The 14,783-nt window shown below is 33.8% G+C and overlaps 2 protein-coding genes across 2 annotated transcripts; both read left to right on the top strand.

Moving 5' to 3' along the window:
* Positions 1-111: 111 nt before the first annotated feature.
* On the top strand, positions 112-462 carry LOC135150512 (rapid alkalinization factor-like). The gene has a single exon (XM_064086850.1). The coding sequence runs from the start codon at positions 112-114 to the stop codon at positions 460-462; it is 351 nt and encodes a 116-aa protein (XP_063942920.1).
* Positions 463-12,947: 12,485 nt separating this feature from the next.
* On the top strand, positions 12,948-14,319 carry LOC108210241 (stress-related protein). The gene is made up of 3 exons (XM_064087218.1): positions 12,948-13,244; positions 13,364-13,588; positions 13,703-14,319. Exons 1-3 carry the CDS (start codon positions 13,209-13,211, stop codon positions 14,153-14,155), a joined length of 714 nt encoding a protein of 237 aa, XP_063943288.1. The 5' UTR covers positions 12,948-13,208; the 3' UTR covers positions 14,156-14,319.
* The last annotated feature ends 464 nt before the right edge of the window (positions 14,320-14,783 follow it).

Here is a 14,783-nt window from a genome sequence, read left to right as displayed (position 1 = left end):
TTTAAACTAAAACTACCTGGAATATTTCAACAGGCCTGCAATCTCTTCATTTCCTCTTAAACAAGCTTAGAGCTAGAAGAAGAAACAAACCACATTTTGGTAATGAAAACGATGGCGCCTTACTTTCTCTTCCATTTCACTATTGTCTCCGCTTTATTTCTTACAACAATCCTCATCTCATCCCCGGTCATGGTAGCTGCTGGTGGCGACAGCTGGATGCCTATGAAGCGATCCTGCACAGGGTCTGTAGGGGACTGCAGCACGATAGGCGAGGAATTCAATATGGATTCAGAGAGCAACCGACGCATACTAGCCACTACAGATTATATAAGCTATGATGCACTGGAGAGGAACAATGTTCCTTGCTCTCAAAGGGGTGCCTCCTACTACAACTGTGAACAAGGTGCCGAAGCTAACCCCTATGACCGTGGCTGTAGTGCCATTACTCGCTGTAGGAGTTAATTTTGTGTTAATTTAAGAAACTTTTACTGCATATCCATCTTTGCCTATCTATATACCAGACTGTTCCTACTGATTGCTGGTAAATATATTGTCTAATGTTTTCATAGCAGTCATCATTCTTTCCGTCTTTTTATTCAGCGGAGTACCCTTCTATAGTTCTATGGAGTACTAATTGAAGTGTTGTATGTCCTAAAACACGTTCTGCTTACAGATTGTTATAACGCTCTGCTTACAAATTGTTGCGAAATATAAGCAGAACATGTTGCAGGACATATAATCACCTATCAGTCTGTGATCAACTAAAGTTTTTTTCATTAATCTGTGACTACCATGTTTTATAGAAACCAAAGCAGATAGACATATAGAGTTAAATTTTACCACTATAAATGGATTGATTCGAAACAATACATCTGGTGGCCCTAGGACGAAACTCCTGTAGGATGTCACTGAATAACAAATTTATATAAACATGTCAAAGATTCTCAGCAACATAACATCCAATAAGTAGCATCAGTTCAACTTAGCATTAGTATCTAACGCGCAAGGTAAATGACAACAAAGCCTTGCACCGAATGAAACCTACCTGAATCGCCGAATGGCATTTACTTCAGAGAGTAGATTAACTCTGAATCAATATACAAAGGTTGAGAATCTTCTTAGAACTACAATGGCTAGGTTGACAATGTGGGTGCAGAGTGTTGATCAAAGATTGACATGCTTCTTTAAGATCTGAAAGTGTAGGAAAATCAGCATTGTGTAGTAATTATATGGCTTTACACATTGTTTAGATGTACAGCTAAATTTAGTTCATATTGCGAACATTCAGGGACGGAGCTAGAATTTGGAAGTAGTGGGGGCAAAATATAGGATAGAGGGAAAGGCAAAATATAACATAGAGGGAATGGAAAGGAAGAGGAGATTTGGCTAAAGGAAAGGATGAGGGGCAAAAAATCAGTTATAATAACTGTCTTCAAATATTGAACCTGGAGGGGAAATTCAAATATCGAACCTGGAGGGGCAGTAGAAATATACTGTTAAGTGACCAATTCTCCTAAAACCTCAAGGTGTTAGGAGGAGGGTTTACCAGGATCATATTCTAACATATACATCTACTTTTGAAGGTCAACGGGGGCAAGTACCCCACTACCCCCACCCTCAATCCGTCCCTACGACCATTAAATACTGATGGCCTACGGACCACCGGCTCCTTTAGCCTTTCGAAATTAACTACTATGGTGCACCTCTCTCCATAACCTTCAGTTGCCTTCGACTTTCCCCCGAAGAACCGTAACTCGAGTATGAGGTTACGACCATCCACGCCATAACACGTCCCTGAATCAATTGGACATGTGGCATCTTCTCCTTTCCCATGTCATCCCTAAAAATCAGGACAACACACTTGGCTCTAATAGCCTATCCCCTCACCAGCCTAGCTTAGACTAGCCAGCTGGAATGACCGACATATGAGGTTACAACCATCCACTTAGCCATAACACGTACCTGAAACAATTGGACATCTGGATATTTGGCATCATCTCCTATTTCATGTCATCCCCTAAAATCAGGACCACAACACACCCGACTCTAATACTATCCCCTCACCAGCCTAGCTTAGCTTAGACTAGCCAGCTGGAAAGACTATCCCCTCACCAGCCTAGCTTAGACTAGCCAGCTGGAAAGACCAGCACTCCTGTATAGAGAAGAAAAGGACAACAAAACATGATTCATTAAAAAAAAAAAACACACACACCATCTGAACCGCAAAAACTTACCCTGATATCTACGGACCATAACTAAGATCCCTACGATAATCAAATACATTTATGAACCGTGTAAAAACCATATGTTGATATGAAATATTTGGCGAATCAGTTTATTTAAGTTGTGCACTTTGTACTTGCATTACAAATTCTCACACAGGCAGAAATGTATCATCTCTTGATTCCCCTTTCAAACTAGCATTTGAGATGCAAGTGTTAGCTTATTTCCAAATCTGCATATTCCTACTCATATATGCCATGACGCCTTATAAGCAAAAATTTAATTGCTTTTCTTTCTGTAATCTTCATAGTGATATATCTCATTTAAAATCTAACCCTACAGTTTGAGTGTTTAAACATAATTTTCAAGCAATATTCCATCACCGGTAACATTTTTACTTTTGATAAGCGAGCTCAAGAAGGGTGCCTCATATTCAGTATTGTGTAATCACCACCCAGGCCCAGCCCACTTAGTTGTCCTCTGCAAGGATCTCTGCCCGACCTTCGTCATCTTACTTGTGATTTATTTGAAAATCTTGCTTCTTTTAAATGGAACCCAATTTATAAATTATCGAAGTGTTTAGGTCAAAGTTGTTCAACAAAAAAGATTATAAAAATCACTATTAGAAAATGTCTACTATTTTAATAAAATATATATATATAGAATTAAGTTCTATGGAGTACAAAAAAAATTGGAGTATTGGAGTACAAAGTTTGATAAAATGTAATCTAGTCATCTAAATTTCAATTTTTTTTGTCCAATAATATTTGTAAATATTTGACAACCTGCACATTATGTTCTGCAACATAAACATCGTGATCAAATGGTAGAATAATTACTTTTATAAATCACAGGACTTTATGTTCTGCAATATAACTAATAAGCTGAACAATAATCTTAATACTTGTTAAAGTTGAAAGATATTAATGATTAATTGACAATTATGTGCAAGACAACTTATAAATGATAGATTATATCAAAATGTGGATAATCAAAGATATTATATAGGATCAAACAAAAAAATTATGATTTGTACTCCAATACTCCAATGTTTTTATGTACTCCATAGAACTTAACTCTATATATATATATATATATATATATATATATATATATATATATATATATATATATATATATATATAAATCAAATATAGAGGAATTATTAAATTTTAATATTAATCGTATTGGCATCGAGACTCTTAACAATATAGTATCATTTTAGAGAATATTTATTTGGAGGAGTTCTACTGTATTTACACATAATATTTGGAAGGCGAAGAAGGCCTCCTTCCGGGGGAGCCCGAGCCATCAGTGAGATACCACTCTGGAAGAGCTAGAATTCTAACCTTGTGTCAGGACCTACGGGCCAAGGGACAGTCTCAGGTAGACAGTTTCTATGGGGCATAGGCCTCCCAAAAGGTAACGGAGGCGTGCAAAGGATTCCTCGGGCCGGACAGAGATTGGCCCTCAAGTGCAAAGGCAGAAGGAAGCTTGACTGCAAGACCCACCCGTTGAGCAGGGACGAAAGTCGGCCTTAGTGATCCGACGGTGCCGAGTGGAAGGGCCGTCGCTCAACGGATAGTATAAATGTTAAAAAAACAATAAAATACTCCCTCAATCCCTTTTTAATTGTCACGTTTCTATTTTTATTGGTCAAGTTATCTAATTTTTGACCAAAAATTATAAGTCACTTTTACATTATTTTTAAAAACTGAAAATTATATATTAAAGTTAATTAAAAACTATTTTCAGTGACATATTTTTCTATTCTATCTATCGATAAAATTTTAATAAATTTCAGTCAAATTTTGATCAATTTTACTAGCCAAAAGTCAAATGTGAAAACTAAAAAGATACACGGAGAGTACCAGAATTCAGCCAGAAGCCCCTACATAGCTAATGCCTAATGATATTGCATACTTGAAGTAACACATTTATGGCCATTATTGGAGTCGACTGTCGAGTCTCGAATCTCCATGCAAGTTAAAAAAGGTGGTCCGCACTAAGGAGTACTGTATGTCATATCTGGAAATGTAGGTTTTGCAGGAGCACCAGCATTGTCTTCTGTGTTAACTTTATGGGCTCGATCCCCGAGTTCACTTGGTCCGTTGAGACAATCTGCTGGGTCCCACTTTCCAATAGTGTTGGAATGCATTTCTTCCTCACCGCTCATATTTTAAAGCTTACTTCTCTTTTACTGCTACCACTCACTTGATTATTTGAGTTTTTTGTCGTATAGTGACGATAATTAATTGCCTACTTTAGTTTACTTACAATTACAACAATTTGAGCTCTCATGTTTGTATTCTGGGGCTCACTCTGCAAGATTATATGCACATTATAATAATAATAATAATAATAAATTAATAATTGAGTACTCTATCTCGTCCATCATACAGAATGTTTGACTTCTTACATGTATTTTTAGGAGTTTTGACCACATATTTAAATCAGTATTTTTTTTAAAAAATTCTGCATTAAAATATTTATGCTATATTTTTATTCAGAAAAGAAAAATTATAAAAATATTAGTATTTATTATGTGGTCAAAGCACCTAAAGTTATGTGTAAAAAATCAAACGTCCTATATAATGGACCAGGGAGAGTAATACTATACCACTCAAAAGGTATATTTTAATGAGTTTGGCTGCTTTGTGCCCACATGCTAAGCGTTAAATTTGATATATTTAGCTTGTTTTGATTGGTGAAGCTTTTGTACATGAACGGGAGTCCACCATTATTAATAAGTAGTAGCCAATCAAAATGAGTTGAATACATGAAATTTGGTGCTTGGCATGCGCATAGGACGGATCTACGAAGGGGCATGGGACAAGTGTCCCTTTAAATTTTATTTTTTTTACATTTTTTCATCATTCTAAATTTCACAATTCTAGAAATGACACCACAAAATTTGGATATATATAGGTGTTTTTTCAAAAATTTACTTGGTGCCTCCTCCCCAAACTTTTAATCCTAGATCCGCTCATGCATGTGCCCATGGACATACCATAGAAAAATTGTATTTTAATATGTATATTAATTAGTCTGCATACAGCTAGACTTATCGTTTTTGCAAGAAGTACTCCTTATGTTCCATTTAATTGTATATTTTTATTTTTTGGCACATTTTTTTAAATTTTTTTTAAATTATAGTTCCATAATATTTTTTTTTTAATTTATTTTCCTAAATAGAAGTTTGTTGCTTAAACTTTAATTTAAAAATACATGAAACTATATTTTATAGGAGTTTCGAAATTCGTACAAATAGTGAATGTATACCACTCACTGAAACGGAGGGAATATACCAATAACCCAAGTGAAAACCATCATTTGTGGAAAGTTTTAGAAAATATTTTGAGTGCACCAACAATTTTCATAAAAATATGAACTGTATTACATATGCATTGTAGAGTTCAATAAAATCATCAAGCTAAACTGACAAAGTACAGAGTGATGTCTCTTTCCCCTTCAAGGTTATCTACTACGGTATCAGAGTTAATACGATGTCCGCAAGACATATGTAATGCTTTAGCTAGTACAGGAAAGCGTATATCATGATTCTTCTGTTTATCGATAATTGTATGCATTGCACGATGAAGGTGAAGAAGTAGGCCATTATCTCGATAATAATGGTTAAGCTAGTATTTGCAGTGATACTCCTTATTAAGTAATCATTATTACGATAAGAACTCCCATTTCTTGTCATAATGGTTCGGTACCTATTAGCAACTTCCATTTCCTTGTCATAATGATCCGGTTCCTATTAGCATTCATTATACAAGTCGAATCCTACATATAGAAATATAGGAATACGAGTTTTTGAAATATTAAAAAAAGGAGCATTAACCTTTTTCGTTTTCAACCCGAGGCGATCTTGCTCTTTTTTTACTTATTCAAGACTCTTTTAGATAAATAAATATTTTTAAATGACCAAAAAAGAATCCTTTAGAATGCAAATAAATAAATAAAAATTGACAGGGCGAATGTCACCAAGTGGATCAAGACAGTGGATTGTGAATCCACCAGGCGCGAGTTCAATTCCCGTCGTTCGCCTAATTTTACTTTTGTGTTAAGATTATCAATTTTTTAATAAATGATTTGCTATAAAAGAATTTTTTAGTGAACGTGTCACCAATTCATCTGTTGATTCGATGAATAGATCACGCAGGTTCGGGTTCATAAACAGTGATAATTATTCTATGAAGACTTGATTTCGCTACAACTCCGATGGGTTCCTTAATCAAGCACGCGGAGTATAATTAGTTATTAAAATTTACAGAATTTTGAATTTATAATAAGGTGATCATATATTATTTTAATTCAGTAAAAAAGTGGCTAAGGATCACTCTTGTAAGAAAAAAAAAAAAGGTGATCATATATGTTGACTGGGACTTTTAATTTATTTTTTCTTTATAATTAGTCGATTGCCATTAATATTATCATTATATATAAATTTTATTTTAAAATTAATTATTATTTACTAAATTATTTTTTGATTCATTTGTATTGGTTTGCTTAATATTCTTAGTGATTAATACTTAATACATAACTTTCATTTCTTGTCACAAATAATATATTATAATTATTATTTATTTTATGTTAAATAAATTAAGATATTAAAGATTATTTTATTTAACACAGAAATAAATATGCTGCTAAAAAGATGGGCATGTTTTATTCGATATTTTTTAATTTCAAACTAAATCAATTAAAAATAGAACATTAATGTACGTAGTGTGCATTTTTTCGATGAAAAGGCTTATATTTAAATTTACAGGATGACTGAGCCGGGCCGGAGGGTCGGCTGGTGATCAGTTCAATGTACCAGATTTTCAAATTAGGAAGCTGCTTGTTTTAAACCAGGAAGCTGCCTGTTTTAAACAAGATATTCAGGGGCAAGCTCCAAAGTGTTTTAAGGGGGTTGTACTTTTCGTTTTGATTTAACACAGCTTATACACAGAGAAGCAGTAGTAATAGTACAAACTTTCTAGAAACGAGAGATTATTTCAAAGTTCGGACAAGAATTTACCCACCAAACACTAGAAAGATGGTTCCAGAGAACATGAGAGACACCGCTTTGATTTTGTCCCCTGTATCCATCTTTTCTTTTCTGTAATACAAAAACTGTTTCTAATTTAGTTTTCAAAATTCTAATATTCGATCGGATTCCGTCATATTAATAATAATAAAATATGCATATATAAATCATCAAATTTAATTAGTCATTTATTTTGTCATATTATTTGAGAAAGATATTCGGGACAAGATTTGGCGATTCACGTGATAAAATAATCTTGTTTCTGTAAATTCACTTGGACACATATACTTTTTTAACAATTTAGCAAACATAAACACCTCTCCCACATAATTCAATTTCAAGAAAAGTTTTAACTTTTCCATATTGAAAATATTTAAAATTAAAATTATGACTCAGCCTGGTATGTAGGGGCCGTTTGGCTTAACTTAAAAGAAGTGACTTATTGCTTAAAGTAAAAAAGTGGATTATAAGTGAAAAGTTGGATTGAACTTATGGGTTATTAAAAGTATTTGAGTACTCGTGACTTATTTTGTTATAATAAGCTCCAAATCCAAAATAAGCTTAGATTTACTAACTTTTTTTTGGGCTTTTAAGCCTCATTTTAAGTGCTTCTTTTAGGTTGTCAAACGGTACGTAAATAAGTTGGAGCAATTTTTTTTTCAAATAAACAATAAGTTCATGTTGCCAAACACCCACCTAGTCAATTCAAACATAATTTCTGTCGAACCAAAGTTCGAGCCAAACGGGATTTAGTTTGGTAAACATCAGAGAGTAAAAAACTGTAAAGATAAAAGAATCAAATCAGTGAATCAGTGAGGACACTGAAGATAATATACAAAAGGAAGAAGATAATAGAAAAACAGTATGAAAAATAAAAGAGTACAAAATGCAGGATCTAGAAAAAGGAAACCCGTGAACTGGTGACATAGGAAAAGGACTTTAATGGGAAAGGAGGCTACTATAAGATAATCGAGCGCCTGTTGTTTTAGTACAGGAACCAATAAGGCAGCAGTGAGTGCAGTACTCTAAAGTTGGCAATCGTCATTTCGATTGGTGAGACTCTTGTCAACAAAACATTGAATATTTTGGTGAGACAATGTACACCGTCAAATTAAATATTCCATTTATCTTCCTCGTTTCTCAAAATGTGGTCCAATTCTATACTTTTCGATTTTATATAAGAATAAATTACTCACTCCCTCTCCTTAAAGTGTTTCTCACTATTTTGACATGTATTTTTAATATATATAATATAATTTTATAAATTAATTTAAAAGGTTCAGAATAAAAATCTAAGAAATAAATTATTATTTAGAAAAAATTAAAATAATTTATAAAAATATATTCGACAAAATTTTTAAAGTAGGTGCTCAACTTCGGTCCATTTTATTAAGAACATGAAGGCACAAAATAAGTGGTATTTATTTTAAAAGTATTTACCAAACAATATAAATTATGAGAAATACTGTTCTTTTCGTTTTTTATTTTTAGACATACCGCAGGCCCTTATGCCCCGAGCGCTCAGCTTTGCCCCATGATACTTTGATATTCGACATATATAATTTTTAAATATTTAAATTGTGTAATAAATATTAAAAAATTTGCTTATTAAGATCTTGATCTTGATCATATATACACACATATACACATGAAATGGACAGTGGACTTGAAGGGGGCGGTTGTGGAGCATATATATGGGAGGGACAGTTAACTTAAAGGGGCCGGTTGACCTGGAACTGCAGGAAGTGGAGACCGGGTCGGAGAAGATGCATGTGGAGGTGGGGTTGTTGAAAGACTATATATACACGGAAGAGATAGTGGACTTGAAGGGGACGGTTGTGGAACATATATACGGGAGGGACAACGGACTTAAAAGGGACGACTAACTTGGAATCGCAGGAAGTGGAGGCAGAGCCGGAGAAGATGCAGGTGGAGGATTAAATCTTTCAACAACCCCACCTTCACCTCCATCTTCTCTTGCTCCGCCTCCACTTCGGACAACTCCAGGTTAATTAGTCGCTCTCTTCACATCCATCGTCCTTCCAGTCCGCCTACAACGTCTCTACTACCGATGTCCATTCCATCTCTACTGCCCCATCCACCACCTCCACCAGCATCACCTCCTCCCTCTCCACATTGCTTGAATTTTATCGGGGTCATTGTTTATAAAATTTGTTCATAAAATGTGTAACGAGTTATACTTCAATATTTTAATGATGCGATTAATATTATATCAAATATTAATAAAATAATATGATAGTTAATAAAATTAGAGATTGTTATCTACGATTTATGATGATATTCTGATGGGTTTTGTGCATCTAAACATAATGGAAACGATATAAAAATACTGAAAAACAAAATAAAATCGAAACCCTCCGTAGGATTCATACGCAAAATTGATATTTAACTCGTAGTTAGAATTTTATCTTAAAGTAGTTTTAATAATTCATTAATGGAAGATTAGTGGAGATCCACCATTTGATTAATCACCATGCATTCCACTCTCGCGATCTACGGTCTATCGATATCCACATGAATGCTCAAAATCAAAAATCAGTTGTGTACTAGCACAAAATGGTTTTTCTTCTTTCTCTCTAATTTCTCTTCTCTATTGGTGGCTAGGATTTTAGTAAAATGTATTTCCTTAAGAATCAGCCACAAGAGATATTATACAGGAGTAGATACATAACTCCTAACTAATTAGGAGTTATTAATAATCCGAAACTTCTATATGTATATAATAAAGTTTCACTTAATTATTTTACAACTGAATTTCAAGGTTAATATTAGTAAATTCGAATATCATTATTTATCTAATTAAGTCATACTTAATTAATAAATAGTTCGAATCACTTTGATTTAATTTAAATACAAATTTAAATTAAATAATCCTTTAAGAATTTTTTGTGTGTGACCCTATAAGTTTTTACTTTGACAATGAATTTTAAATCCAATTTTAAATCATATATAATAGTGGCATCTAATAATGCTATTCAAATAATAATAATAAATCGGTGATTCGATTAAATCTTTTGTAACTAATATTCCATGTGATATAATCCCTTTAATCGAATATTATAATTCTTTTTTCATTGCTCTCAGTATTATGAGAAAGATACATAATAAAAATAAAAAATTTAAAAACAAAAATCTATGCTCGTTGAAGGTAAAGTTTAGAAAAAGAAGCAATTATTTCTGTCGTGTATCCTTTGTTAATGTAACTTCAGATGCTGTGAATTGAGCGAAAGGCTACACCTGTAGGTTCGAACCTCTACAGGTCTGTAGGAAATCTGTAGCAAGATTACACATCATCTATTACCGTATTAAACTGATATATTCTATTTGTAATAATCTAAATATTAATAACATACTATTTTTAAATTATAACCAACTAATATAGCCAATACCATCGAAGCACAATGTCTTACAGATTCAACAAATTTTACATAATATCTTACATGTCCAATTTAGCCAACGATTGTAGCTATTTAGCTAACATCGTTGGAGATGCTCTAATACGTATTAATGATCGTATTAATGATTTATAGAAAGCCCTTAGTTAAAAAGTGAGTTGACATAACAAAAATAAAAAATATAGCCAGCCTCTTGAAAAAATCACACTCCAGCCATATTTATTCCTTGTCTATAATTTTAGCCAACCTCCTATGAATAACTATATTTGTCGAAGAAAATACTATGTACTCGTAAAAACTTTTCTCAATTTTTTTTCAAATCTCACGTGTCATCTTTCTTTTGGATATGGAGCCATTAAATAGACATGGTCCCCTTGCAGTTATATCAATCTCACCAATATAATCATCCCAAATTAAGACATCACCTATTTGGGAACATCTTTGGTGTAATAATTTGGGGTACCTAGTATTGTCCATTCATCGAACCTCTACATGCCTGTAAAAAATCTGTAGGAAGATTATACATCATTTATTACCATATTGAACTGATATATTCTATTTTAACAATCTAAAAATTAATAACATACTATTTTTAAATCATAGCCAACTAATATAATCAATTCCATTAAAGCATAATGTCTTACAGGTTCATCAAATTTTACATAATGTCTTAGTGAAAGTCTGACAGTTTACCTAAATGAACTCCTAAACTCACATTTAAGTAATGTATCAAAAAATAGCAACTCAAGATGCTTTAGTTTTTGAATGGTTTCCTGATCTCATAGTGGCGAGTTGATAGAGGCTAATCTGCAGGCAAGGAGTTGTTCAGCCAGAGCTAGCGGAAGCAATGGGTGTAAAGGAAGCCCTCAACTAGGTGAATACGAGTAAATGGTCGAAGGTCGAAGTTGAAACAGACTGCTTGCTGGTTGTCCAAGCAGTTAGAAGCAATGCAATCAAACTCTCGTATCTTGGTAGCATTGTGGAGGGGTACAAACATCTATTATCAAGTTTTAGAGATCAACAAGTAAAGTTGAAGTTTATTAAAAAGTCTGCGAACAAAATAGCTCATCACGTAGTTAGACACAGTTGTTCAATAACCGATCGTAGGTGGCGAATGGACAATGCTCATTCAAGATTATTACATATATTGTTTGACGACCTGAAAGCTTAATAAAATCTTCTTTGGTGGCAAAAAAAGGCACTTCAACACTATCCTAATGATTACCTAAATCACTAGCACATCCTCGAATTTCCTAGCCATTACCTATTTTTTTAGGCAATCTATGGTCATTACCTATTTTAATATTTATGAATAAAAAATTCGTCTCTAGCATTCTTTCTTTATCTTTTCCATGCTCCCTCCCCCTCCCCTTCCCCCTCCCCCCTTCAAATTTATTATTACAATAATAATAGGAAACAAAAAAAATAGGGATTGCTATTGGAGTTGACACTAAAAATAGATTCAATGTCCTAGCAAATGTCTTATAAATATTATAAAATATAATGTCCTAGTGATTTAGGACATCATTTTAATATGTCAACTCCAACAACATGTCTCATTTTTGTGCTTTATTATTAAAATCGTAATATATTTTAATTATTATTGGAGGAAAATGAAAAGTAGAGAGGAGAGAGATGTGTTGAAATGGAAGAAAACTATTTTTTTTATTAAAGGAAATGATTTAGGCCATGCATAATGATGCATAAAAAATAAAGCACTTGTTACATTTTCGATTATTCTAAGGCACCACTGGGACATTGTTGGAGCATTATTTGCTTTATGTGTATTAAATTTTGACTTAAGACATCAATTTAGGGCACTCTTGGACTTGCTTTAAATCACTATGACTCACTAGAACATATTATTTTTAATAAAGTTTTATCATTATTAATTATAGTATTAAATAAGCACTTCCCCTTGAATCTCCTAATGATTCTATTTAATAACTCTAAAATATCTCGTGTACAATTTTGTAAAAAACGGGAATCTGACTTAATCGGTGAAGTCATGAAATAGGGATTAATCGATAATTAATTGGATTGATCGGAAATTAATCGGATAATTAATGGAATAATCGGATATTTAATCAGTTCGACGAGTTACGAACAAGACTTAATCGGTAATTAATCATGAATCACCGACTTTTAGAATTATTAAGGATCTTTCACTAGAAAATCCGATTTAATAAATATCTTAGGAACAAATAAACAGTACTACTACAGTACTATTGTAACATGATAATTAATTGATAAACCCTGTTTTTTATAAAGTAGTAAAAGAAGGCAGTGCGTCATGGAGAAAAAGAAGAAGGGAGATGGGAAATCACGTGAGGGAGATGGGGGGTAAGTGGGCCCAGTATGATTAACAGCCGTGGACTCAGATTCAATTCATCGCCTTCTCCGCCCATTAACACGAACCCCTTCCTCTTATTTAATGGAAGTTTGTTTCTCCCATCTATTCTCCTTATACTTGCAAATACACACAACCTTTTTCCATATATTCACTCCCAAAACCCTACTTCACTCCCATGGCTGATACTCAACCATCGCCCCCTGCACAATCGGTAATAATCTCCTCACCAGATCTTCAAGCTATCATCCACCTCCTTTATCAAATTTTACTCATAATCATTTTTATTAGATCTTATTGTTTTGATTTCTTTTGTCGTTTTTGGTTTCATAGGTGGTTGTTGATGAGAAGAAGCTCAAGTATTTGGATTTCGTGCAAGTGGCGGCTATCTACGTCGTCGTTTCGTTTACGACGCTCTATGAATATGCTAAAGGGAACTCCGGTCCGTTGAAGCCTGGCGTTCAAACCGTTGAAGGCACTGTCAAAACTGTCATCGGACCGGTTTACGATAAGTTCCACAACGTTCCGTTGGAGCTTCTCACTTTCGTTGATCGCAAGGTACAATTTTAACTATTTCATAATTCAACTTCAAACGAATCGCTTAAATTTTTACGATCGTTTATTCGAAAAGTCCGGAATTATATAATTCAAAATGATTGTTTATGACGTCAGGTAGGTGAGGTTTTGAGTGAGTTGGATCGGCACGTGCCGTCGCTGATCAAGCAGGCATCGAGCCAGGCTCGATCCGTGGCTTCAGAGATCAAGCGAGCCGGCCTGGTGGAGACGGCTACAAACGCGGCTAAATCAGCTTACGTCAAGTACGAGCCGGTCGCCGAGGAGTATTACTACAAGTACGAGCCGGTGGCTGAGAAGTATGTTGTGGTGGCTTGGACTTCGCTGAACAGGCTTCCTCTGTTTCCTCAATTGGCTCACATTTTGGTCCCAACGGCGTCGTACTGGGCTGAGCGGTACAACCAGAGCGTCGGTTATTTTGTGTCGAAAGGCTATGCGGTGTCGTTTTACTTGCCGTTGGTTCCGATTGACAGGATTGCTAAGGTGTTCAAGACGAGTGAGAATGGGCATAGTTTGAGGAATGGAGATGCTGATGTGGTGATGAGCCAGTGAGAATGAGTATGGGTAGCCGGGTCAGGTCATGAATGATGTTAGGATGTTGATATATAGTGGGATGATGTGGTTTTAATAGCTAGCTAAGTGTTTTACTGCACTGTAACTTTGGTCCGATCCTCTATGAAAAATCTTACCGTAATAGGTTTTGCTTCATCTTAAAATAGGGTGTTTGTTTTAAATTAAAAATTAGCTTAATGGAAAAAAAAACACATTCGCTTGAATGGAACAAAGAATTATATAAAAAGACTGCTCCCGGAATGAAAAAGAATTATGATATATGTTTAGATCCCGATCTCTTATATTCGGCGAATATCATCAAATGAAAGAAGTATTATATTATGCGAAGATAATCAAATGAAAGTATCTCAGCAAGTTAGGACGGGTTTTTCTAGATATGCTTTTAAGTTAAAGAAGTGTTGTTGGAAAATCGTGATAGTTTTAGATGATTTTTGAAATTAAAAAATTGTATAACTTCGTTTTCAGTTTAATAATCAAAATTTATATATTATGTAGATAAATAAAGTATTATTAATTAATATCCTTACAAAAAAAAGTATTATTAATTAATATAACATGAAATATGAAATAATAAAATTAGAAAAGTAGCCTAAAATATATTTTCTCA

Source organism: Daucus carota, chromosome 2 (genome assembly GCF_001625215.2).
Source record: "Daucus carota subsp. sativus chromosome 2, DH1 v3.0, whole genome shotgun sequence".
Classification (NCBI taxonomy): domain Eukaryota; kingdom Viridiplantae; phylum Streptophyta; class Magnoliopsida; order Apiales; family Apiaceae; genus Daucus; species Daucus carota.
The sequence above is the reverse complement of the archived record's forward strand: the minus strand, read 5'-3'. Positions and strand labels throughout refer to the sequence as shown.